The 27452-nt window shown below is 41.5% G+C and overlaps 1 protein-coding gene across 4 annotated transcripts in view; it reads left to right on the top strand.

Moving 5' to 3' along the window:
- AFG1L (AFG1 like ATPase) overlaps nt 1-27452 on the top strand; it is a 193514-nt gene that overhangs the window by 85646 nt on the left and 80416 nt on the right. For all 4 annotated transcript variants that reach the window (XM_083176932.1, XM_083176930.1, XM_083176931.1 and 1 more), the window contains exons 4-6: nt 4161-4262; nt 4973-5103; nt 19820-19919. In XM_083176932.1, coding sequence (XP_083033058.1) covers nt 4161-4262; nt 4973-5103; nt 19820-19919 — 333 coding nt within the window. The remainder of the gene's footprint in view (nt 1-4160; nt 4263-4972; nt 5104-19819; nt 19920-27452) is intronic.

Genomic DNA, 27452 nt, shown 5'->3' with positions numbered 1-27452 from the left:
GAAAATTCCTTCCATTTCTTGCAAGAAATGCATCTTATACATTTTAAATTTGAGCTTTTAATTTGGCCAAACCACCTTCCTCAGTTCATAAAATAACACTTCATGTTGCAAGTATTCTTCCTTCCAATCAAATTGTATGTGATTTCTTTGTTTATGTGTACACTTGATTTTTCTATTTTTGTGTTAATAATGTAACCTTTATATTCCATTATTGATAAGATCTCTGAACACACTCAAGTTTTATTATATACTTTTTGTAGACAACTGTACCCAAGGTCAGACTGGCCCACAGGTGTATGGGGAAAACCCTGTTGGGCCAGAAAACCTATAGGGGTCATTAACTTTGTAGATCAGGATCATGGACTCGGGTGCTTAGTTTGCTTCTATGGAAACTACACCAAGATTAGCTGACCTTAAAATCTTTAAAAATGAAGGCTTTAATGCAATCTCTCCAGATTTGTACTTTTCTAACCAATCTTTGGAAGCCCATATATTGACCCCTCCCTCTGTTTGAGTTTCAGACGTATCGCATTACTCATGGATAACTTTGGTCGAGAAGCTTGCAATAATAGCACCAACAATCACACCTTCTATACTCTTATCAACAGATGCTGAAAAAGCAGTTGACAGGTCATTTATGTGGTCTGTATTTGTACATTTTGGACTTGGTTCTCTTTTGCTTCATAGAAAATTAGCCATTTATATGTGTGCCACAGCAAGAGTGAGAGTTAGTGGCACCTTGTCCGAAGTATTCTCTATGAGCAACTGAACTCTGCACGGGTGTCCTTTATTGCACTTAATTTTGTCCTATGCATTAAAGCCCTAGCTAGGTCCATAAGAGCTAATTCTAATATTTCAGGTATTCAGGTTGGAGGTGTCGAACATTAGCTTGCTTTGTTTGCTTAAGACTTGCTAACCATTATTTCTCACCCAGAAACATCATTTGCTCACTTAAGTGATCAGGCCTGAATAACCAACTAACGGCTAATTTGCAGATCCTTGCGATCAGAAAGCTGCCGATCTGCCAGAGTGAAATCCCGTCCCATGTAAGGCTGAGAAGGACTTGCAAAAATATATTTCAGATTGGCAAGTAGATGTTAATCCATTTGCAACTCACTCACTCATCTGTTATGGATAGCGACTAATTATCCGCCAACCTCCTGCAAGCTAGACCTTCACCAATAACAGCCACCTTTCCTTGGTGGATCAGGTCCACCAATTACTGGGATGCCGCCTGGACTTAATGATGGAAAAGGTAGTTAGTAATAACTGTGCAAAGTAACTGTCAGCAAAACTATGGTGCAGTGGTGCAACAATGCACAGGATGAAATGAATAATAATGGTACTGAGGCAATAACCCTAAATGCAACAATGCATAAGATGACTCCAACCTTACACAGGTACACAAAATATAACTAAACTGCATTGTAATACCAAATACACTAGCTGGTAAAAATTGACTCCCTGAACAAACACTTTAGCTTTAGACTGAAGTGCCAGGGACGCTGATACAGGACAGGAACAGTACTCCAAATCAAATGACAAGCAGACACATGAGGGGGAATGTCTGGCAGCACACAGGAAGGTACCGGAAACAAAGAGACCGAGCAGACCCAGGACAGGAGTAGAAGCTATAACTGGCACTGAACCAGGCAGTAGCCGGGAATTTATTCAAACCGCTTGGCCCTCAATGGTCCAGGGACATGGTGACATCAAACGTCAACCTTCCCGGAGTCCAGACCTCCTAGCAATGGATGGAAGTTTACCGCATCACCCGGTAACGGCCCAAGCACTTCTGCCTGGCTGCTGTGACATGGAGACAGCCCACGCACACCGCCCGGTCCTTTGATGACCCTCTTGGGGAACACAGTACAGAGGCCCCTGCAGGACCACGAGTGCCGGTACACTTAGGCACACCTGTGTTTTTCCTGACACTGGCAGTAAACTACCGTGTGAAATCCACAAATGCTGGCATCCTCTCTCTCAACTTTCAAATGGCTTGTGATTAAAAAAGATGCTGGATTTTATCGCTGGATAGCCCTGAACATGCGTGCTACAATCTGTATACATGCACAGTTGCCCAGTAATCAGATATGAATAACCCCCTTAATGTTGTAATTTGAAAAGTGGGGGAAATTGTCCAATTTTAAGAATAACTTTTTAAAATTTCCTGCCTTAAACCCTTTGAATGCCAAGGGAATTTGTCCAAATAGGTGTGAAAATTGCCCAGTAAACATTTGTATTCATCATAATGACTTGTAATACTTACCTTATTGTATATAGGAAGTATAATCTTTTTTTACACATTTTTTATTTGAATTTATATAACACATGTGAGTGACGCTGGCATTTTTAGTGGATATTTTCCACATCTCTCACAGAGATGTTGGCACTCAAAGGGTTAAACATGTTTTCCCCTACTCCTGTAGTATCAAGATTACAGTTTGCATTCCTTGGCATCCATCCTGTATTACTTATTTGAGGGTTAATCTTACAACTCTCTTCCATTAGATTGGAAAATTTGTGGCAACAGAATCAGATCTCTTGGTTAGAAGTAGGCAATCTAAACTGGTTGCCTTTGAGGGCTGCTTCCCGATGACACCAATTAAAATAACAACTTGGCTTCCTTCACTTTCTACGCTTTCCTTGCCCCTCCCAATGATATCTCTGACACTTTATATTTGGAAATCATTACATCACTTATACATTTTTTTTTATCCAACAGACAAGTGTAGACATTCCCCAAAGAAACCAATAAGCTTTGACCTGTCATTTTGTAGAATGTACCTGGTACATACAGTACTATCTTGAAGCTGATTGTTTTCTATGTGGAAGTACTCCACTTGTCCATACTTTTGAAGTTCTCATACATATCCCGTGTAATAAGTTGGGTGGGTAGTACTAACAAAACAAAACTCTTAAGCCCCATACACACAAGAAGAGGAATTAAAATATAACACTCAGAAGGATCTGTGCAATATCTTTACAGAAAAAAAATCTAATCTTTACACTCAATATCATTAACGAAGAGCACTACCGCACATTGTTAATGACCCCCCTTCTTCCTCCCGGCACCATCTGCTGAGCATGCAGATAGACTATATAACTATATAGCCAATGAACCTGAATGATCATCAGGTCCCCAGTGATTTCACTGAACAATAAAAATATTGTTCAGTGTGTACACTCAATGTCATCTGACTAGTGGCACCGCCAATATTCAACTATATTGATGTTCATGTAGTGTGTATGGGGCTCTATTCTCACTTTCTTTAGAAGAATAGTTAGCTAATGAGTTAGCTATTACATCAGTGGTTTTCAACCTTTTTCATTATGCGGAACACCAAACGAGATTTTAAAATAGTCAAGGCACACCATCAGACCCAACAGGAAAAGAAAAATTGACCCCTACAAGAAAACAAACAAACTAATTGGCCCCATATGAAAAAAAACACATTGATCCCACAGGTAACAAAAATAATAATACTTTGGTCCTCACATGAAAACAAGAGACCAGTAAATAACCGTTTTGGTGGTGGTGGCGGCAGGGCCGGCGCCACCACTAGGCAAATCTAGGCATTTGCCTAGGGCGCCGGCCACTGGAGGGCGGTATTTTGCCCCCCCCTTGCCGCCCGGGTACCTGTCCTGCGGTGTATATGTGCGTAAAAGCTGGCGGCGGCAGCAGCGGGGGGTCCCTGCAGTCAATAAGAAATAACGAGCGCGCTGAGATTTAGCCAATCAGCGTGCGCCGTGCGGCCAGTGTTTCCAAAACAGAAGCGCTTCCGCATAGCCCGGCGGATAGCGCTCGTTATTTCTTATTGACTGCAGGGATCCACCGCCGCCGCCAGCTTTACAGCGCCGCAGGACAGGTACCCGGGCAGCAGACACCGGGGCGCCCCCACCCCGACTTGCCTGGGGCTCTCTGGTGCCTTGCACCGGCCCTGGGTGGCGGCTGTAAACTATATGTGTGGACATACCTTGTTCTTGTGAACAGCTCAAGACAAACTAGTGTGCCGCAGCACAATGGTTAAAAAAATGCTGTGTTATATCATAACTGGCATAGTATCTGAATCCTGTCACACTTAAGATTATATCTCTAAATACAATTATGTTGAAGAATATAATACTTGAAAAAATATATTATTTTATTGTATTTTAAGGTACAGGCAAGACTATGGTAATGGACATGTTTTTTTCCCATGTCGAAGTTGAACAGAAGAAGCGGGTACATTTCCATGGATTCATGCTTGATGTACATGAAAGTAAGTTATGATAACTATATTTTATTAATGTAATTGTAATCATTTGAAATGGAGGACTCTTCCAGGCATTTTAGGTAACACATTTAAAATTTAAACTTTTTAGTAACGTAGAAAATAAATAATAGGGGTTACAAAAATTAACACTAGTGGTATATGTACTAAAGCTTCTAAAAGGGAAAGTGGGATCATTTTCTAGTTTGCAATTGAGAAATGACAAGCAGAATCTGATTGGATGCTAAGGGCAACATCACCTCTTTAAATTTTTAGAACCTTTAGTAAATTTGCCCTTAGAGAAGTGTTCTAAATGTCTGTGTAATACACTAATACATTCACGATAATGTTCAAACTGGAGCCTGAGAATAAATGATGATCACTATATTATGTGCATGTAAAAATAGACATCAGGACATTGTCTTGTTCCTTTTGGATAGTAAATAATTTTCAGTCTTGTGGCTTAAACGTAAACAACTTAAGCTATCCCCATTAGATCATCATACTGTATTTTTGAGCCATGCTAGTTACCACATTCAAAATGACAGTAGAACTGTTTAGAACTACTTTTGGTTTTATCATAGCTTTGTGGGCAAATGTAATAGCCTCCGAGTTCGACGGCCGTGCGGGATGCCGGCCAAGCTCAGAGGCTATTACATTGGCCATTGGGGTTTACTGTGAAACAATACTGTGAAGTAATATTTCTTATTTTCATCCAGGAATACACAGACTTAAGAAAAGCTTACCAAAAAGGAAGGCAGGGTTCATGGCCAAAACCTATGATCCTATTGCCCCCATAGCTGAGGAGCTAAGTGAAGAAGCCTGCCTGCTGTGCTTTGATGAATTTCAAGTGAGTGGAATTGAAATACACTCCCCTTTGACTGTACACATTAAGAGGAGTATTCAATCCCCGTTGCTATTTCCGATGGGGGAAATAGTGGTTGGCGCCTATTCAATGCTGTCTTTACCGATTGCAGAGGCCTCTCGTCAGAATGGACTCGAGTTTAAAAGCTGTCAGACCCCTTTTGCTGAGAACGGACATGGATTGTTGAGATCACGGCCATATTTCGACAATCCACGGCCGTTTTCACGGACACACCCCCTTTTCGCCAATCTGCAGACAGGACATTAAATTCCGCCTGCTGATAAATAGGCAAGCAGTCCGAAAATAGGCCAGGGTCACAACTGTCGGGACCTGGGATTCAATACCCCCCAAAGACTGTTCCAGAGTAGGAAAATATTTGCAATATGCTTTTGTTTGGCAATTGGTTCTCATGCATCAAGATAATGTCAGACACAGATGAACGCATATATCTAATCATTGCTGTCATTCACCCACTGCATTTCCAAATCCAAACCAAAATTCATTTTGATCATGACCACTGGAGAGGTATTGCCCACAATGACAGCATTGCCTAGCATTTATTCACATTGTTTGCCTTTTTTAGAAATAGATGTAATATTTAATATTTCTGCATATATTAGACCATTTTATCCATAGGGGCAGAACTGGGACAGACAAACCTAAGGAACCCGAACCGTTCCTGTTTTCCAGGTCACTTCATGATCTTTATAAATTGACAGTAATCCACATGTGCAGCTGCTGTGTGGTCTGGAAAACGTGAAGCGTTTGGGGTCTGGAGGACTGATTTTGAGAGCCCCTGCCTTATATTCATGATGATGACTACAGCAGCACTACTTATTGACCTCTGCAGTTGACAGTACTTCATATAATAATGCTTCATCTATTTATATGTCACTAGTTACGAGCCCATCAAAATGGTGGAACAACATAACAGTAATGTCAGCGCCTACAGCTGTGTGCATTTGATCGGAACAACATTTGAATTACTCCGTTGGTTGCCATCTATGGTTGTCCACGTGCAAAGCACTTGAATCACAAGATGTTTTGCCCATTTATTTGGTTATCTTTTTCTGTCACTTCCATTTCAACTACTGCAAGAAACTTTATAAAGAGTGGAACAGGTGCCTATAATTTTATTATAAAGGGTATGCTTTGATAAATTTCTCACATTGGTCCTGATTCTGAGTTGAGAATAAAGCAAGAAAGAGCAAGTAACTGTGCAATATTAAATGATATTATAGGGGAAGAGTGGCATGCACCTACCTGCACATTAATGTCCACTTTAAGAGAACCCGGTTAAGTCCAAACATTTTCATCTGTATGACTTCCTCAGGGTTAAGCATTGAGCTGCTAAAGTATTTTTGAATATCCTACAGTTTATCTTTACTTGTGAGGTATGGCTATAGGCACTATATTTGCACCCAGCTTTACCATCTTATTTATAGGCAGTTGATAGAAAATATATATATTGCATCAATCTACTTGCACATCTATACAAAACACTGAGGTCCTTATTCTAGTTCAATCTTTCTGACAAAATCCTTCTTAGATGGGCAAAGCCATGTGCACTGCAGGGGGGCAGATGTAAAATGTGCAGAAATAATTAGATTTGGGTGAGTTATTTTGTTTCTGTGCAGGGTAAATATTGGCTGCTTTATTTTTACACTGCAATATAGATCTCACTTTAAAGTAAAACCCCACCCAAATCTAATTCTCTCTGCACAAGTAACATCTGCCCCAACTGCAGTGCACATGGTTTTGTCCATCTAAGAAGGAATTTGTCAGAAAGAGTGAACTAGAATAAGGCCCTGAGTCACAGAAGTGCCTGGGATCATATAAATGCAGACGTTGCTGGATGTGTAAATACCTTCAGCATAATTGGAAAACTTTATTGAACCAAGATAACTCGAGACAATTTCATATGGCACATTTCACCAACTTGAACTTTCATTATATATTTTTTATAATATACATATGGCTTGATATATGTAGGATAGACAAAAAGAAGACTTAAGTTTAGGATCCAGGAACATGTACATAACATTAAACACACATCACTTTGTCTCTAAGCATTTCATTTATTTTGTAACTCAGAACATTTGCTGTTTAGAGCAATATAATGTATGGTTGGGCCATTGAGGGGGAGATCTTTCTGACAAGGTCTCACAGAGAGAAATGTTCTGGATATTTGAACTTAACATCTTGATTTCTGTTAGTCTTAACGAGCATAATGAGATAGCACTTTCCCTATAAAGCTTTATTGGTTACAACCCTTAAGGTGCCCACACACTAGAAAGATCTGCGATCATAAGATGTGCGCATAAATTAGCCTTCAAATCTTTTGTCCGATTTGGACAAAAGATTTCAGGCAAGTGCACATCTTTACCAAAGATTTTTCTTAAGATCCCGTGTGCGTTCCTATGGATCTTTTGTTAAATCTTCTGATCTTTTGAGCAGCACGTAAGATCAGAAGATTTAGCAAAAGATCCACGGGAGCGAGCATCGGCCGATTTTCGAAAATCGGCCAATCGGCCCAAAAATCGTTCTAGTGTGTGGGCACCTTTAGAATAGCCTTTATGCATTTTAAACATGTTTTATGTTGTTTTAAACAAGCCAATCTGATCTTAGGTTCCTATTGTAGACTCTCTTTTTATACCTTCTGTCTTTGTATTGCTATTGCATATAATTAAATATAATCTTGGATGAGAATTATTTAATCTCTTGTTGCATTAAATTCAGAAGTTGTGCATTTTACTATTTATCACTGAACATGAAAGGTAAGAATTATAACAGGTACCAGGCAAGGCAACTGCCTTTGGCGCACTATGTAGGATTAGCCAGGTGAAATAGGTCACGCCTATGGGTGGTTGGAGCATCCTAACGTTTAGAGTAGGGTCCTATTGTAAGCATTAGTTCCATGTATTTTTCATCCCATTCACAAGCGTACTAGTGGAGACAGCCATGTTGGGTGCACTATGAAGGTTACAGTGTGGGAGATAAGCTGTACAAGGACTCAAATCATATATAGGAAAACTGACATGTTTATGGTAGTAATATATACTATGTATGAGTAGATTCACATGAAATATTGGTTGCACTCTACTTGATATGAACTATGGAACTAGAGTTGCCTGTTTTCTAAAGCAGTTCATAGATATTTGGATACAGTTCTGAGAAGGGCACATATATCCCACAGATCCTCAGTATGGTCTTCCAAAATAGCTAGTTAACATTGTCAAAAGCCTTCTCCAAATCTAAAGAAAACTACAAGATAAGGAACGAACACCTAGCTATATATCAAATGTATAGCTTCCTGGTCAAGAATGGAAGAGATTAGGGAGTTTAGTCTAGTGGACAGAATTATGTTAAATATTTTAGGATATGTAGGGGTAAATTAATTAGATGAGAGTTCTATTGAAGATGGGATTTTGCCCATAGCAACCAATTTAATTGCTGATGGGTGCCATCTAGTGGCGAGGAGCAGTATTAGCTGTTTATTATATAGGATATTTTTATTTAGTCCATAAAAATAGGGTTTGAGTTGTAGTGTGAGAATGTATTACACTTTGGTACTTGTTTCCTAGCACGGCGCCCACGATATTAAGTTGTATGGCATCTCATCGCATTGCATGCGATGCAATGCGATTTTAAATTATATAAGCCCCTATATGATTTTTAATTGTATAAGCACCCTAATGGGTGTTTACAATGTTAAATGCACCCCCACGCTACCCCCACTATCGATGCCAGCCCAAAGCGTGGCGAGCGGCGGCGGTATGCGTCCTCCGACCTTTTCATACCCCCACTATCCACATCGGCGTGGAGTTGATTTTATATAGTGTGGCGAGCGCAGTGAGCCACTGAGCCCGAAGCGTGGCGAGCCCCGCAAGGGGACGCGCATTACTTCACATGTAAGCGCGTGTAAGCGTTTGCCACGCTTTGGGCTCGGTGGCTCGCTGCGCTCGCCACACTATATAAACTCAACTCCACGCCGACATGGATAGTGGGGGTATGAAAAGGTCGGAGGATGCGTACCGCCGCCCCTTGCTGCGCTCGCCACGCTTTGGGTTGGCGTTGATAGTACGGGTTAACATTGTAAGCACCCATTATGGTGCTTATACAATTATTTATCTTATAGGGGGCACATTTAACATTGAAAACATCCATTAGGGTGCTTATACAATTTTAAATCGTATACCATTGTATATGCCATACAATGGCATACAATGTGATGGTATACAATTTAAAATTGTATAACATCGCCTGCCATCGCGTAACATCGCATCGCATACCATCGTATGCCTTATGGTATGCAATGCGATGGGCGCCGTGCTAGGAAACAAGTACCTACATTTTTTGTTGGATGAGTGTTGGAAAACCAAGTGGGCCTGGTGCTTTGTTTTTCTATGTTTCATATCCTGAAACTGACATTTACAAACAGTGAAAAACATGAAACTTGTGCCACAGACATGGTTCTCCTAATGTTGTTCATACATGATGAGTATCTCTGCAAAAATAAATGTGAAAAAAAAAACAAAAAAACGGAAAAATCGAAAAATTTCAAACAGGATTCACATTTTTTGTACCAACACTAATTACTGGTTATATATGCTTATAGTTGTTATTCATTATGTGGTTCTGTACCAATCAGCAGATGACAGAGTCCCAGGCACTTACACATGTAAATTAACTGTTAGATTTTTCTTTTTTTCATTTTTACTTAAGTGAGTCATAATAGGAAGCAACTGTAGGTCATAATAAATCTTTTCTCTTAAATGCTAATGAAATTTCTCCATTCTCTTCATTAGTAGACTGCCATTAGTGGTAATTTGTAGCCTTCTCCTTTGTTCTACAGTATAATGAACGCTGGATGCAAAAAAAAAAAATTGGAAAAAAAGAAAAGACTATTACAAGAATATGTCACCCATTGTTTTCCTGCTTACTTCTCCTGCTCTGAAATAGAGCTGTAATTTCACAGTATAAGTAAGGGGACAAGATCAAAAGAGAGTAAATTGGCAAGCAAGCACATCAAGTGACTCTTGCTTTATTAATTAGATAGCTTTTACAACTCAATTTATTCTCCTAAGGCAAAAGGCATCCGAATCGTGCTGCATCAAAACACTACATTATAGCCCCAGGCAAATCTATTCAGTGTTTTTTCATTTATCAGACAGTTTGGTATATTTCTGCCGGTCATATAATCCAAATGTTATTACAGAGCTTTCCAAACACTGGTTCAGAAGTAATGTTTGGCTTTATAAAAGGGAAATTGTTACCACTGTATTATGATACAAAAAGGAGTTAAATGCACGTAAATTGCATACCAATTATCTGAAGCTACTCTATAATGCTTCTGTACAAGCACGCATCTGGTTAGTCAAGCTCTGTTCTGGAGTAGCCTTTTAAAAGCACACCAGCCTATATTTTTTTTATTTATTTTCTTTTCTTTATTGCAGTGCCAAGACTTGAGTTGTCTTTTTGGTGAGAAGATTGTGTTTGTGTGTATAATTATTCAGGCACAGTGGCCCACCTGAAAAATAAGTTGAATGTAACTAAATACAATTTGAACAAACCAAATGACAGCATTTTGCCTACTAAACTGTATAAATCAGTTCACCCAATACAGTATAACCCTTAAGTGCTAATGTTAACTGCTCTCTAACTCATGTGATAGAATTTGGAGCCCATGGTTAGCCTTTAAAAATACCATTTCCCATTTTTCCTGGCAATAGCCACCTATACTTTATGTAACAATTTGTGGCCTAAAGGTGGCCATACATCTACAGGTCGATTGTCAGATCTGGCTGGTTGGAACAAAAACCTGGTAATGGATGAATGAAAGTTTTTGGCAGTTTTCCAACATTTCAAAGCAAATGGTCAACTGTCATTTGCTCTCATCCATTACCAGGATTTTGTTCCAACCAGACCAATCTGACTATCGATCTGTAGATGTATGGCAGCCTTTACTTTGTGCCTCTTCCAAGAGGCCCTATTCTGTCCTTTCTTCCCTTTCTCCTTATTTCCCTCTTTACTTTTGCTTTTATTTTCCTCAGTTCTTTTCTCCTATACAACCTCAATAAAATGTAATTTAAAGAAATGCACTTTTCAAATACACTGCTATTGGGCAGTGTGTTTGGAGAAGCATGCATAAATCAGTCAGATCCATGCAGTGCCTTTTTATGTAAAAGTTAAATAAAGGGTTAAAAGTACAGGGGAGGGAATGTGTAGAATTCCCCTGGCCTTAACAAACCAGCACTGGGCTCTTGAACCAGTCCTGGTTCCAAAAACACGAGGGGAAAAGGATGTAGCCCCCCCCCCCCAAAAAAATTTTTTTTGAAATCAGCACCAGGCTCCAAAAGTCAGTAAGGTAATGCCACAGCTGGGGAGGGCATTTATACTGATCCGTGCAACCGTAGCATTAACTGCCCAACTAGTCAGCCCTCGCCAGGGTTTCTGGGGGGTGGGCACAACCCCCCCCATCCCCAATAAGTGAACCCCCTCCTCCAGGCCTCCAGAGGCTAGAACTGAAGCCCAGTGCTATGCCTGGCACCCCTAGGCAGTGAATTCCAAGTTTATAGCAATAACATGTAAAATGATGTATTAATATTGTGTTTTACCTGTGAAATTACAGGTCACAGCAAGCCTCCTTAACGTGCTGGTACTTGGAGGTCCACAAGTACCAGGATGCAGGCATTAAAGGGCCCTCTGGTTCTTGTAGTTCTATCTGTAAAAACAAATATTACAATAATGACAATGCACGCACACCGTGACAGTATAGCTTTATTACATGCACACTTGCATACATACTGACACTCTCACCTACATATTGACACTTACCGGTACCTACATCTCCCGTAGCCCTTTTGTCCTCTTCTCCAGTAGAAATCCATAGGGTACCTGTAAAAAAAACAACACACACCCAATTCAGTGTAGATTATCGATCGTCCTCTTTGGTTAAGAAACAAAAAATAAACAAAACTTTTTCTAAACTAAGTGAACTGAAGAGAACCTCCATGTGACATAAAAAAATCCTTGTTAAATTCAAACCCAGGAGATCCAATAGTCAGTGGTAAAATTACTGTGGCTAATTTAATTCCCCCTTAGTTTATCCAACTATCCCAGCTATTACAGACACATACTTTAAATTGCTTCAGTTGGGTCGAGTAAGTATGGGAGGGGCAAGTTTGAGGTCATTCCACAGATTTTCAGTGGAATCATTGTTCGAGGTCACCATTACAATCCTGGTTTTAAGGATATCCATGCTTGAACACACGTGACTTAATTAGTATTTCTTTAATTGGTACTTATGAGTTATCTGGGCGCCCGATTTCTAAATCGGGTCGGATCGGGCACATCGCATCGCATCGCATGCGACCATCGGATGCGATGCGATGCGATGACCCGATTTTTCCATAGGAATCAATGTTAAAATGGACTGAGTCCATTTTAACATGGAATTCAATGGGAAAAAGGGGTCCTTTTCATACCCCTACTATCCAAGTGGGCATGGAGTTGGATATAAACCTGTGGCGAGCGTAGCGAGCCACCGAGCCCGAAGCGTAGCGAGCCCCGCGAGGGGACACGGAATACCGTCCCCTCGCGGGGCTCGCTTCGCTCGCCACGCTTCGGGCTCGGTGGCTCGCTACGCTCGCCACAGGTTTATATCCAACTCCATGCCCACTTGGATAGTAGGGGTATGAAAAGGACCCCTTTTTCCCATTGAATTCCATGTTAAAATGGACTCAGTCCATTTTAACATTGATTCCTATGGAAAAATCGGGTCATCGCATCCGATGGTCGCATGCGATGCGATGCGATATCGCATCGCATCGCATCTGATTGTATGCCTTAACTTAAGGCATACAATCAAAAAATCGGCAGCCCAGATAACTCACAAGTACCCTTTAATTTATCCATCTGGACTGAATCATATATGTCAGTGGTTCCCAAACTTTTTTGAATCACTGCGCCCTATATTATCAGAATTTTTTCATGGCACCCCTAGTATAAAAGTTTCTTATTGAGAAATGTATTTTTTTTTTTCAAGAGAAGGACATGACTCACTTCTGTTTGTTCACATAGTTTATGATTGGCATCCACCAGCACTGGTTTTGCCTATCACAATGACCATAACTAATTTGCAGTGGTCCTGCACCCCCAACCCGAGGCACCCCAGGGAACCATTGATATATATTCTTAAAACTGAACTGTAATGAAGTTTGGGAAAACAAACAGGCTGCGCTAGTCCTTGATATAGAACTTCTTTTAAATCAAGTACGGTGCAGCTCTCCTCCGAAATGACCGATTCCACGGTCCCAAGGTACATGTGAAGAAACAGGAGACAGGCGCACAATGAGCGATAAAATTCAGTTACTTTTATAAAATATAGCAGCTCACGTACATATAGGTTTACAGGTAACAGGTTGCCAGCATATCATAGTAAAGAGCGGGTGGTCATCTCTCACAGAAACACCGTAGCCGCAGAGCTCCCAGCGTCCCGTCGGTCAGATTTCCCGGCTCCACCAATGCGTCACAGCAAAAACATGCCCAACCGGTTTCGTCGCTTGTTGGACTTCGTCAGGGCGTGTTTCTGCTGTGACGCATTGGTGGAGCCGGGAAATCGGACTGACGGGACGCTGGGAGCTCTGCGGCTACGGTGTTTCTGTGAGAGATGACCACCCGCTCTTTACTATGAAATGCTGGCAACCTGTTACCTGTAAACCTATATGTACGTGAGCTGCTATATTTTATAAAAGTAACTGAATTTTATCGCTCATTGTGTGCCTGTCTCCTGTAATGAAGTTTGATTAAAGTTTGATTAATCATGGTAAACAGTGGTGGTAGCAGGATAGTGTGCATTTTTTTATTTGTGGAATACTGTACCTCATACTTGTCTACCCTCCTGGAATGGCCGGGATGCTCCTGAAAATCAGGTCCCCCTCCCAGCCCCCAGGCAGGTGGGCAAGGCTCCCGCATGCTCCCCACAACCCCCGTGTTGTCCGCCCCCCCGGACCTGCTGAAACAAATTCAGGAAGTAGCAATCACCAGATTACCTGGGCTGGCGCAGAGGTGCTGCATCTGATGGGGATGCGCGAGCGTCTCACATACACGCGTTTCCCCTTCACACGGGACGGAGAGCGGATTCCCACCCGTCTCCGCTTCAGGGCAGGGTTAGTGCACGGTGCTGGCAGCTAGGGTGGATCAGCGGTGTTCTCCGTTACAACGGGGCGCGCAAAAGTCTCATGCACGTGTGCCCCCTTCTGGTGAACAGCGAGAGCTGCGCCATCTGTATGTGTATGAGAGAAAATACTGAACCTGCTTGCTAGAGCCTTCTATTTAACAATATAAAAATAAAAATCCCACTCTTTGTTGTGTGTTCATGTGATTGCAATAGCAAGGAGATATGCACTTATTTTTAACAATTGAAGTAAAGGTATAAGTTTTACATTTAATAAATTAATTAATTTGTGCCCTGGAAAAAAAAAAGTCTTCTTTCTCCTCTCTTTTGGTTGTACAGATCCAAATAATACCAAAACCAAGACACTCTTTTCTTTATATGAATGCCATGGTGCAAGTACCACACTATCCCCCTCTCCGATCCAACCATCCTATCCCATCCCTTTTTATGCATACCAACAAAAGGGAAGACAGTTTAAGGCATTGCTGATAGCAAAGGCACTACAGATGCATGGTGTAGTGTATTTTATGTAAGCATAATACAGGTTGAGTATCCCTTATCCAAAATGCTCGGGACCAGGAGAATTTTGGATAACGGATTATTCCGTATTTCGGAATATTTTAATATTTCAATGATGTATTTTGAAGTATCTTGCATTTATGCTGTATAAACACATAATATACACACAAATATAATTTATTACCACATAAAATACACACAAATATATTTTAATTGTTAAAAAAACAAGGTTTCAAAACGGGAAACAAAATGTGTGTACTATCTCAGCACTGAATTTGAATGCCAGGCAATCGTTGTCTTGCACATATATAGTGCCAGTTACATATCATGTCCCCAGTGATGCTGTTACAAATGTCCCCAGTGAGTTTTTAGCAAAAAAAAAATTTTTTTTCACTTTCTGGAATGTCCGTATTTCGGAATAATTCGGATAACGGATATTCGGATACGGGATACTCGACCTGTACCAACAAATGTTTATGTTCCCGGATCTTCTTCATTTCATTTTCACTTCTCATGATGGCATTCAAAGAGTGGACTAATCATTTGAACTGTAGGGAGCACATTTACTAAAGGTGCTTATCCTTTCTCTATTGCATCCTACAACATGAGAGACCCAATCTGATTGATTGCTATGGGCAACATCACCTGTTTTCATTTTTAGAACGTTTAGTAAGTTTACCCCTAGATTTCTGTTCTTATGCTTTATATAACACTATTGTAGGTTTTTCTTGTCATATTTATTGCATATTCTGGATATGACTAATTATCTACATCTTGATTGAAAATGCATCATCATTTAGGAATTGTGTCCTTTACTACCTTTACTCTTTATGTATGTTTGCATATTGTAAGGAACAATAGTGCCAAGTTTCACTACTATTCACAATCCCTTTAATATTTGTATTTTTCTCTCCCACCCCCATCTTATTTTTTTTCAAATATAGTGTAACATGAACATTAATAAGAGGAAATCCTTTGTTAGCAGGTGTACTGTACACAAATAACTGTATTCCTCCATATTACAGGCATCACAGAAAATTGCAGTTAATCAGTATAAATATTCTCATTCTGTATTTCTTCATGTAACAAAGAAACTGTGCACTTGGTGTTTGGTTGAAGTACACTTGTTTCGTACAGCACACCGGGCTGTTGTGAGGTTACAGGTTAAGGCCTATTGAGGATGTGACTATAAACAATTGTTTCAGACACTAAGAATAAAGCTTTGCCTCACCATGAAGCTAAATGTATTTCAGATGGGCCATCTGCTGAATTGTGGTGTACGGTTAGCTTATAATAGTTTCCATATCATTTCATTCCTCTTAACAACAGAGAACAAGTAGCTGACTAAAGTGCTATAACCTAGTGTCGCCTCATCTTTCAGCTTTTATACTTACACAAAATAGGAATGTAAAATAACATTCATGTTATGTAGGCATTAATTAACTGGATCACTCTAATGTGTGATCAGATTGTGCAGTAAGCACTTGTATTCTTTCAGTGAAAAAGGATCGGATTAGCGATGCATAGTACATTTGATAATAGAACATAACATCTCAATGGTTTCGTGAATTTTAGTTCAGCCGCTATCAAACCTGAACATTTGAGACTGTTACATTTAGCAGGATGGATGCGGCCAGAGACTTTGGAAGCCGTATACAGTAATGTTGGAAATCCTACATTAAACATTTACTGCCATGGTGCTGGTTGCTCATGGGAGATATCAATACCGATATAAATGTAACTAGAAGGACAATAAGTGAAGTGCGCAGTTTACGTACTCTTTCCGTAACCTGCTTACTCTTTTAACCTAGCAACGTGCGAACAAAGCGTAACGCAGCGTAGCGGATCTTTTCCGTGTATCGACACCAGTAATTGAGTATCCCTTCGCAGTACTTACCTATCCCTTCGCAGTACCTAAACTGCGAGTACCTTTAAGGACAATGTCCGTAGTACACCTTTATCGCTAGATGCGAATAATAGTCGAGACAAGGATATAACTCAAAGTGAGGAGATAGATTCTCCAAATAGTGTATTTTAGTCCCTAGCGGACAACAGGGGGTTACAGAAAGAAGGAACACAGTATAACACGTGATACAGTTAATTAAAGTACACTTTAAACTAACAGGGGAACAGAAACAGATACAGAATATAATCAGCCACATTACTCACACAGGAATACAAATGTTACCGTCATATCGAATATCGCAGCGCAGTCCGGTCGGAGCTCGCTATGTTCAAATTGAACTTAGCCCGGTCAGGATGAAGGGAGAGATGTAGTGCCAAAAAGAGTGAGCCAGCTCAGGGATAGCTATCTTTATAGTTTTCAGACAAAGGGGGGTCAAAGGCCGTTTCCATTGGTTAAGGGTTCAAATTTCAAGTCCTCAGGGATTGGGGCAAAGTACAGCACTTTACATGGATTGGTGGAGAAGGAATGTGTTCCTGAGTCAGCTGGCATCGTCATAGGGGGTCGTAAATCAACAGAAAGAACTGGCTACATCCTGATCTTTTGTCTTTCCCAGGACACATGGCAAAAGTACATATAATAAGGATTTTGTCCGTAATTATCAGACCATAGGACTTGCGAATATTTAGCTGCGACCGGAATGCTGCGCACGGGACACGGAATATAAAGATACCAAACATGTACAGAAACAATCGTGTATTATTGGTTAAACTATGTGTAGTGCACTAAACCTTTAATTAAATATATTTTATTCCGTGTTACTGTGGGATATGACTTCATATGCATTAGTATGGTGGCTCTTAAGGTTTGCTTCGCTACACAGAACCTGTGTATAATACTTTATTTGCGCAACTCTGCGAACCAAAATGGTGGCCATACTATTCTAAAATGGCGTGAATGTAATTTGACTTTAACAGAGAGGATATTTAGATTGGGGTAGAAAGCAAAGCCATGCAATGGCCAGTCATGCCATTTTAATACTAACAAAAGTTTAATACTAAAAAAGTTGTGATATGACTTTGATTACAGGGGCGTAACTATAGCACCGCAGCCCCTGCGACCGCGGGGGGGCGCTATGCATGTGCGGGTGCCGGGGCTGCAGTGCTATAGTTACGTTACACCCCGCCGCCCGCCACACCATCCCCAGTCTTTACCTGTGCAGGTGGGGGGGACGCTGCGAGGCGGCTGTGGGGACGGACGCTGCGGGGGACACAGCTGCGGCAATTACTTACAGCTGAGCCGGGCAGGGGGAGCCGGGAGCTGTCACTGTCAGTACGGAAGGAAAAAAAAAGCCCGCAGCGTCCCCCCCCCACCTGCATTGACGGCTACCTGGGGGAGCGGCAGGCGGCGCAGATGGAGACCGGGGGCGCGGCGGGAGAATATAAAGAAATCTTATTCAAAAGACCGGGCGGCCGCTGATTGGCTGAGAGCTCAGCCAATCAGCGGCCGCCCGGTCTTTTGAATAGGATTTCTTCCTATTCTCCCGCCGCGCCCCCGGTCTCCATCTGCGCCGCCTGCGGTCCTCGCCTCCCGCTCCCCCAGGTACCCACAGATATATCGGATCTGAACATCTAGACTGCGGGGGTTGGTGCGGCGGGCGGAGGGGCGGGTAAGTGGCTGGGCGCCCTCCCTTTAACGGCAGGGGGGGCGCCCAAAATGTAGTTACGCCACTGCTTTGATAGCTGTACTTTACCTGTGAAATATTTGGTAGGAGTAAGAACCTTAGGCTGGGCATACATTGCCAGTTACAATGTCTATCTGACAGACAGACCTTTTATCTGACAGCTGACATCGAACAGTGGTCCTAATTCAGCATGGATTGCTGGAGTGAGAATTACAAATGAATCACTGATCACTATCCATTTGCAAATCAATGCACAAATCCTGAACCATCTATTGGTGTGTACACACGGTGAGATGTGCCTTGAGATGCAATCCCTGATATGATCGGATCGGGATCGGATTGCAAGGCACATCAGATTTGCATACAATCTTGACTATATAGTGCAGATCTGCACTATATAGTCAAGGCAGCCAAGACTTTCTGGCTTGCGATACGTGAACGCGCATCGGGATCGGATCGGGATCGCAAGGGTTAAAACCCTTGCGATCTGCATCCGATGCCGATCCGATGTTGACTATATCGTCAACATCGGAAGGCAAATTGTACCGTGTGTACACACTATAAGAGTTTTTGCCATCTGCGATCATGAGTAGGTCTGAGGCTTCCACTGATCTGTGACTGAGACAGGCTGGAAGTGGTCATCGCTGACGTCACAGACCCTCCTCAAAAATGCCTGGGCATGCCTGAGTTTTTTTCAGACACACCAGGAAGACGGCAGGTGTCCACCCCCAAATACTGGTTTTCTGTCAGTCAAACTCTGGCCGAATAAGCATTTTCAGTCGATAACTCTCCTTGTGCATGCGCAAATGCATACGGTACGCATGGCCAGTTGTTCAATAATCACTTGCTTTGCAAATTCTGTGATTAGCCAGCTAGCCTAAATTAGGCCCAGTGATCGGGCCAGTCAGGCATGTTGAAAGATTTGTTCATGCTTGACCATCCAATCATCGCTATTCAGTCACAGCCATGCAAATTAGACCCTGCAATTTAGTAATTCTTTAAGATGAATATCTTGTCCCAGGTGTTCCTACATACTGGACCATCCAATCAATGATTGGTGTTTTTATTTGTTAGGGTAAAAAAACCTTGCAATCATAGAAGTTAAATATTATATAGCAGAGCCTCCCTGTTTTTGACCATTACTATTTTACTGCACAGTTTAAGCATATTCTGTCTTATTTTGTCTTAATCCCTGACCCTGGCCAACGATAACAAAAATGGGTGGATATTGAAAGCATCTCAGTGCAGGTCATGGGTTTCTTTTTCTCTGTTGTGTAACGCCTATCTGATGTTCATCGCATTTGACATTCTTACAAGTAGGGCTTAAATTGGTCCCGGAGAGGTGGTGGAACTCATCTTATTATAATACTATAGACATTGGATGATTTACTGTAATTAGTACTTTATATATTTACAGGTGACTGATATTGCTGATGCCATGATCCTAAAGCAGCTTTTTGAAAACCTATTTAAAAATGGAGTGGTTGTCGTGGCAACTTCCAACAGGCCCCCTGAAGGTGAATTTAAATCAAATCTTGCTATAAACATTTACATGCATGTAGCAGATTATATGTATACTTTATTAGTATTGTAGTGTTCATTCTAGCACCCACCATCTTTGAGAACCCATGCAGTTCTTCTTTTCTGCCTGGGGTGTCACTGTCTGCTGTGGTGTTTCTAGCACAGGTCTGGTTTGCATTTCAGTGCTGATATACAGACCACACTTTGTTAGAAGTACTACAGCAGACAGCGACACCCCAGGCAGGGAAGAGGAACTGCATGGGTTTTCAAAGATGGTGGGTGCTAGAATGAACAATATATTGTTTATACCTGAATCATAGTTGCCTACCCTCCTGCATTCTACAGGAGACTCCCTGAAATAAAAGCAATCTCCCTCTCTCCCTCATTAGTCTAGCAATCTCCCTCATTTTACCTAGCCCACATTACACTTATATTTTTGGAATAAAAAAGGGAAAAGGAATGAGAGATATATACATTTACATTACAGTATAGTAGCTCTTACTAACTGCTTTGGGGCTCATCTATATTTGGATATAAGTCATTTTAAAAGATTCTTCTTGGTTGTAGCAGTACACAGCCACTCTTCCAGGATGCCATGTTCACAATCTATTTTCACAATATCTCTATATATGGAACTAGACATGCTGTTTCAGTGGAGCATGACATACCATCTCAATGGGGTGCTATGCAAAATTCTACTACCAACTATAATCTCCCTGAAAGTAGTTTTCAAAAGTAGGCAAGTATTACCTGAATACATGATTTAGTAAACTATCCCTAATGTGTATGGATAGGTATCACTTTTCCCCCCAGTATTTATGAAACCAGGAGCCTGGGGCTGGTTATGCTGGTGGGGGGACTCCACGCTGTTTACAAAAAAAAACGCACACTGCCATTACTAATAAAATCGCACATTCCCAGTGATTTCTGACTTTGTCTAAAAAGTTGCACCTTATTATATGTGCAATTTTTGGCCAAAAATTGCATGTCACATGTGCGATATGGTGTGATTTTTTTTTTTAGCAGTCTATAAATTCGCACCTTATTGCATCTCACCCCAGAAGTCTAATGTATCAATGGTCTTCTCCGGGAAACCCCCACAAGGTGGTTTTGACTTTACTGCACCTGATAAGCAGGGATCAGAACTCTGATGGGGTTCAGAGTACTGGCTGGGTGGGTACACAGGCAGGCAGATGGATTGGATTAGAAATGGGATAGAATCAGGCAATGTGGTACCTGGGAGTAACCAGTATCAGGTCAGAAGAACAGTTGGGTCCAGGAAGTCACAAGCAGCAAGGTGGACTGGATCAGAAAACAAGTGATTATGCTTGGAGCTCTAACAATACAGATGTAGGAGTAAAGTATGTGCGCCTAATACTCTTGCACTAAATAGCATGCCAAATGTTACATCACATTTGGAGTGCCTGCCACTTTTCATTTTGAACAGAGTGATGTTGGCAATGTTAGCATAAACAATATATTTAAAGAATGAATGAAGGTTTACCGAAAACAGTTTTACCTAGTTGGGTAAATTCCCTGTACTTGAGACTGCATTCTTGCCACTTTTTATGCCCGTTGACAGTTGTAATTTATAGAATAACTTTATAGAGAACAAAAGCATCCATAATATCTAGGATTGCTTCTTAATCCTATACATCACATCCTCACTCTAGATCTACATACCACATTAGTGCAATCCACTTCTCCAGTTCTCTTTAAACATTTATTTCTAAAAATGTATCCTTTTCTCTTTGTGTTATATTGGAATATGAAAGATTTGTGCACATGAAAAAGCTGGTTTCTAAAAGAGCATTTGGTTCGTAAGATATCCTTTTTTAATTCCTACTGTTTAACACATATCTTATTAAAGCTCAGTTCTTTACTGACGATACTACTGTTCTAAGATCTAAACACTCTGTCTCCTCTGACAATGTTTAACTGCCATCATTTAGAAAACATACTTAAAAGAGCAAGATGTACCATGCAGTGAGCCTTGTTCTTTCATAGTGTTCATTAAACAAAAAGATGTGTATTGGAGCTGTAAGAAAACTCCACGAATGTAGGAATTTTTTTCTCAAAAAATCTAGTTTTCAAAGGAAAGCTTTGAAATGTTTACATATAAAATAGTCATTATAGTGAAATATTGAAGGAGATGATGTACTTCATAAACTTTCTAATTAGCATAATATTTAAATAAGAGTAAATATATACACTCTTCAGTTTAATCAATGCTCTTTATTACTTTATTATGAAGTGTGGTAGACACCTTAAACCAGGTACACACTACGGAGAAATTTACTAACACAAATATGCATAAAATAGGCGTATTCATATAAAAAAAAGAGCCTGTTTTATATGTATTCGTTCATTTACTATGCCAAAAATACCACAATTCATATTCGGATTCATGGCACGCTCGTATTCGTATTTAGAAATACGAATGTATATGCCATCGAAAGAATACTAATAGGAATCACCATTCAGTTGAACAGTGATTCCTAATTTACAAACCGGCCGTATGCAAGATATGGCCGGTAATTGCCATGAAAATACGCCTGGAAAATATAATTAATTTTCCAGGCGTATTTGGCTGAAGCCTGCATGGATCAGTCAGATCCGTGCAGGCTGCAGTGTAAAAAAAAACAGAAAAATAAATAATAAAAAAAAACGGTGTGGGCTCCCCTCCACGGCTATAACCAGTGTTTTGGAAACTCAGCTCCTGATTGACTGCTAGGTGGCCAATAGCGCCATTCAGAGTGAGAAGCACTGAATCTAAACATTCATTGCTTCTCTCTGTTCGCAATGGTACAGGTGCTTCTTTTATTTTGTGCCAAGTACGGTGGATTACTTCAGAAAAGAAGAAGACCTGATCCACACCAAGGAGATGTAAGTATCATTAGGTATGTGGTGTGTGTGAGTGTAATAAAGTTATGTGTGTGTATGTGTGTTTCTTTGGCTATTTTCTCTGCTGTGGAACTACAAGTCCCAGCATGGCCATTATTGCCCCCCATGCTGGTACTTGTGGTTCTCCAAGTCCCAGTATGCGGGGGAGGCTTGCTGGGACCCCTAGTTCCACAGCAGAAGCCAATAGTTTATTCTTATTTTTACAATATTGCCATCGGCCCGGTGCCCAACAACCAGGGGGATCGGGGACAGCCCTGGACTTCAGCACGGGCAGGGTTAATCCTGGGGGGGGGCTTCTTTGTGGGGGGTTCTCCACTTCCCCAGGGTCCCTGCCCGTGCTTACTAGTCAGGGGGTAATGTTTTGGCCTATAAACGTCTCCCCCTGGCTGTGGCATTAACCTGCTGGCTGGTTGGGCCCAGTGTTGGTTCTTTGGCTATTTTTTCTGCTGTGGAACTACAAGTCCCAGCATGGCCATTATTGCCCCACATGCTGGAACTTGTGGTTCTCCAAGTCCCAGTATGCGGGGGAGGCTTGCTGGGACCCCTAGTTCCACAGCAGAAGCCAATAGTTTATTCTTATTTTTACAATATTGCCTTCAGCCCGGTGCCCAACAACCAGGGGGATCGGGGACAGCCCACGACTTCAGCACAGGCAGGGTTAATCCTGGGGGGGGGTGCTTCTTTGTGGGGGGTTCTCCACTTCCCCAGGGTCCCTGCCGTGCTTACTAGTCAGGGGGTAATGTTTTGGCCTATAAAAGTCTCCCCCTGGCTGTGGCATTAACCTGCTGGCTGGTTGGGCCCAGTGTTGGTTCTTGAAATACGGGAGACCCCTAGTCATTTTGTTCCCCGTATTTTGGAAACCAGGACCGGCCCTTGAGTCTGGTGTTGGTTGTAGAAATTCAGGGGGACCCCTACGTTTTTTGGCCCATAAATTTCTAGAAACAGGACTGACTCTTTGAGCCTGGGACTGGTTATAGCCGTGGAGGGGAAGGGGGGATGCCATTATTAAAAAATTGTTATTATTATTTTTTTTAACACCTAATCCAGTTAGATCTGTGCAGGCTGAAAATTCCTATTTGTATTTAGCGGCCGTATATACGTCTGCCAAATACAAATACGACGCCATACGACATCGATCAATACGAATCTAAAAAATACGACACCTTTGTAAATTATTCCCCATAATACGAATTTGGAAATTAAATACTCCACCAATAAAATTTGTATTCAAAATACGAATACCACTAACCGTATTTGTATTTTAGTACATTTTGCCCTACCTGTCTATTTAACGAATGAGGAGGTTGTTCCTCTGATCTTTAAAGATGAGGACCGTTTCAAGCCATTTATCGTTACCCGCCTACACAATTGTTGGGCAAATAAGTCAAATATTGACTGATTTTGGATAGTGTGTGCCCAGCATTAAAGAAAAATTTAATAATCACTTTAATTGGTCAAAAATTTAAGATGTGGATTTACGGTGTGATTCTGGTTATTCATTTTGACTATATAGTGAAAATCGAATAGAAAGTTAGTCTGAGTTGCAGTGTTCAGCCGCATGAGATGCCAACTTGATGCCGATGTGTGCACCCGTTTAGTCAGTATCAAATAGAAAAATGTACTGTTCAGGCAAGTCTATGTTGACTATCGGTACTTGTTTCCTAGCACGGCAACACCGATCATGATCGTGGGCATCGTTAGTAAAAATTGGGGGCATCGCATGCACTAAAAAAATCGGGTGCGATGGTACCGACGCGATGCCCGCGATTTCCCATAGGGAACAATGTTAAATGCCTCAATTTACCCAAATCATCATAGGGAACAATGGTAAATGGTCCAGAACCCCCCAAAAACACCCCTGAACAGTGAAATGGCCCCCCCAAATTAGTTTACGCCACCCCACGATCGACGTGAACCCGAAGCGTGGAGAGCGCAGCGGTACGCGTCCTCCGACCTTTTCATACCCCAACTATCCACGTCAGCGTGGAGTTGAGAATAGAATAGTGTGGCGAGCCCGAAGCGTGGCGAGCGGACGCGGATACCTGTGAAGCCCGCGAAGGGACGCGTTTACCTGTGAAGGTATCCGCGTCCCCTCGCAGGGCTCGCTGCGCTCGCCACACTTCGGGCTCGGTGGCTCGCTGCGCTCGCCACACTATTCTATTCTCAACTCCACGCCGACGTGGATAGTGGGGGTATGAAAAGGTCGGAGGACGCGTACCGCCGCCCCTCGCGGGCTCGCTGCGCTCGCCACGCTTCGCATGCAAAACAGTGCTGGTTGCTCCGCGAGGGGACACGGAAAACTAAGCAAATAGCTTAGTGGGCGCCCAACTAACATATAAGTACCTAAAATATATAGACGAACAGAAGTGAATCTTATCCCGCACCACATAATTGAAACACAATTTACTTAATTTAATATTTTATTTCTAAATTTCTTAATAAGAAATTTTGACCTTGGGTGCCAAATTGCAAGCTAGTCTATATCGTAAGTACATCTAAAGTGCAGTTAGCCATAATTGGAAAGTCAAAATCAAAACAAACCTGAATCGCACCGTGTGTCCACAGCTATACATCAGTTAACTTTACTGCCTTTAAAATAAAATGGGTGTACCTTTTCCAACCAGTGGCAGTGGCAGGTGGGGCAGGTACTAAGTACCAGTTCTCTTAGTCTGATGGCTGTAGGGTTACCAACTCATCCCTTTAATTCGGGACACATATTAATTACACAGGTTCTGTGTCTGGCTGACTTCAAGACTCCATTTCACCTGGTTTTAATCAGCCACAGACCCTCCATTTCACCTGGATTTAATCAGCCACAGACACTGTGTAATTAATATGTGTCCCGGATTAACCCCTTCCCGACACATGACGTATATATACGTCATGAGTCGGTTGCGGGGGAATCAAGCCAGCTCACGGAGTGAGCTGGCTTGAAAGAGAGCAGGTAATGGCTGTATATTACAGCCAGGTACCTGCTCTCACGGCCACGAGCGGCGAGTTCGCCGATCGTGGCCGTTTAACCCTTTAAGCACCGCGGGCAAAGCGCCCGCAGTGCTTAAATAGCTGATCGGAGGGGGGGCGCCCCCCTCCGGCGCCGATCGGGGCCCCCGCGGCGAGATCGGAGGGTGCCGATCGGTTGCCATGGCAGCCAGGGGTCTAATGTAGACCCCTGTGCTGGCCATGTCAGCATACCTATTACATCCTGCCTGAGGCAGGATGTAATAGGAAGTGCTGAAAATCACTATGTTCAGCCATAGAGCTCTATGGCTGAACCTAGTACAGGCGATCGCGCCCGCTAGTGGTCAAGTACACTAGGGGGCCTTGTAGTAAAAGTAAAAAAAAATAAGTTTAAAAAAAAATTAAAAATGAAAAAATATTAAAAGTTCAAATCACCCCCCTTTCCCCATTTCACAAATAAAAATAAATAAAAAAATAAACATATTTGGTATCGCCGCGTTCCTAAAAGTCAGATCTATTAAAATATAACATTAGTTATCCCACACGGTTAAAGGCGTAAACGGAAAAACATTCCCAACGCCAAAACTACGTTTTTTGGTCGCATCGCCTACCCAAAAAAATGTAACTAAAAGAGATCAGAAAGTCGCACATATCCCATAATGGTATTAATTAAAAAGTACACTTCAGCCCGCAAAAAATGAGCCCTCACCCAGGTCCGTAGGTGGAAAAATAAAAAAGTTATAAGCCGCAGAACATGGCGACGCGACGCAAATTAGAAAAAACGTAAAATTTTCTATTTTTTTTTTAGTGGTAAAACGTAACGAAAACTATATAAGTTTGGTATCACCGGAATCGTAACGACCCATAGAATAAAGATAACCCATCATTTTAAACGAACTATGAACTCCAAAAAAACCGTAACCAGCGCAAAATTGTGGAATTGCGTTTTTTTTTCATTTTTACCCCACATTGAATTATTTCCTGATTCCCCAGAATATTATACGGTATAGTAAATGGTACCATTAAAAAGTACAACTTGTCCCGCAAAAAAAAAGCCCTCATGTGTCTATATAGCCGGAAAATTAAAAAAAGTTACGCTTATTTGAACGCGAGGAGGAAAAAAAAAAAAAAAGTTAAGAAAAAACGCCCGGTCGGGAAAGGGTTAAAGGGATGAGTTGGTAACCCTAGATGGCTGTGTTCATGTTGGTCTTACCCAGTTGCTTATTTGTGGCCCCCATCTCACCTGTATTATGTGTAGGGAGAAAGTGACTGGGTTTCCTAGGAGTTTTATGTTGTAACACTTGTCCTCAACTGAAGGAAAAGTGTTGGCTTTTCCTGAAGCTTTGCAACTACCCTTAATCATTTCAGCTATAGTATGTGTGTTCTGATAGTGTTGGAACTCAATATACTCTAAACCGGTTATATTATACATCAGCATCAGTAACAATTGTTTCCCTTAGTACTGGTTTGTTCAGGGGAGTGGCTGCCAGTATGTTTGGAGTGGAATGTGACTATTCTGATCACACATGTGCGAATATAAAAAAAAAATCACAAATATACTCCAAGAGAGCACTAATAATGTAAAGTAATGTAATGCAGTTAGTATAAGGTGTGCCCAAATGAGAGGAGACTTTTACTGTAGCAGCGGTGTATCTAATTGCAGTGAG

Source organism: Crinia signifera, chromosome 3 (genome assembly GCF_055691185.1).
Source record: "Crinia signifera chromosome 3, ASM5569118v1, whole genome shotgun sequence".
Lineage (NCBI taxonomy): Eukaryota > Metazoa > Chordata > Amphibia > Anura > Myobatrachidae > Crinia > Crinia signifera.
Note: the sequence above shows the minus strand (reverse complement) of the source record. Positions and strands in the feature narration are given on the sequence as shown.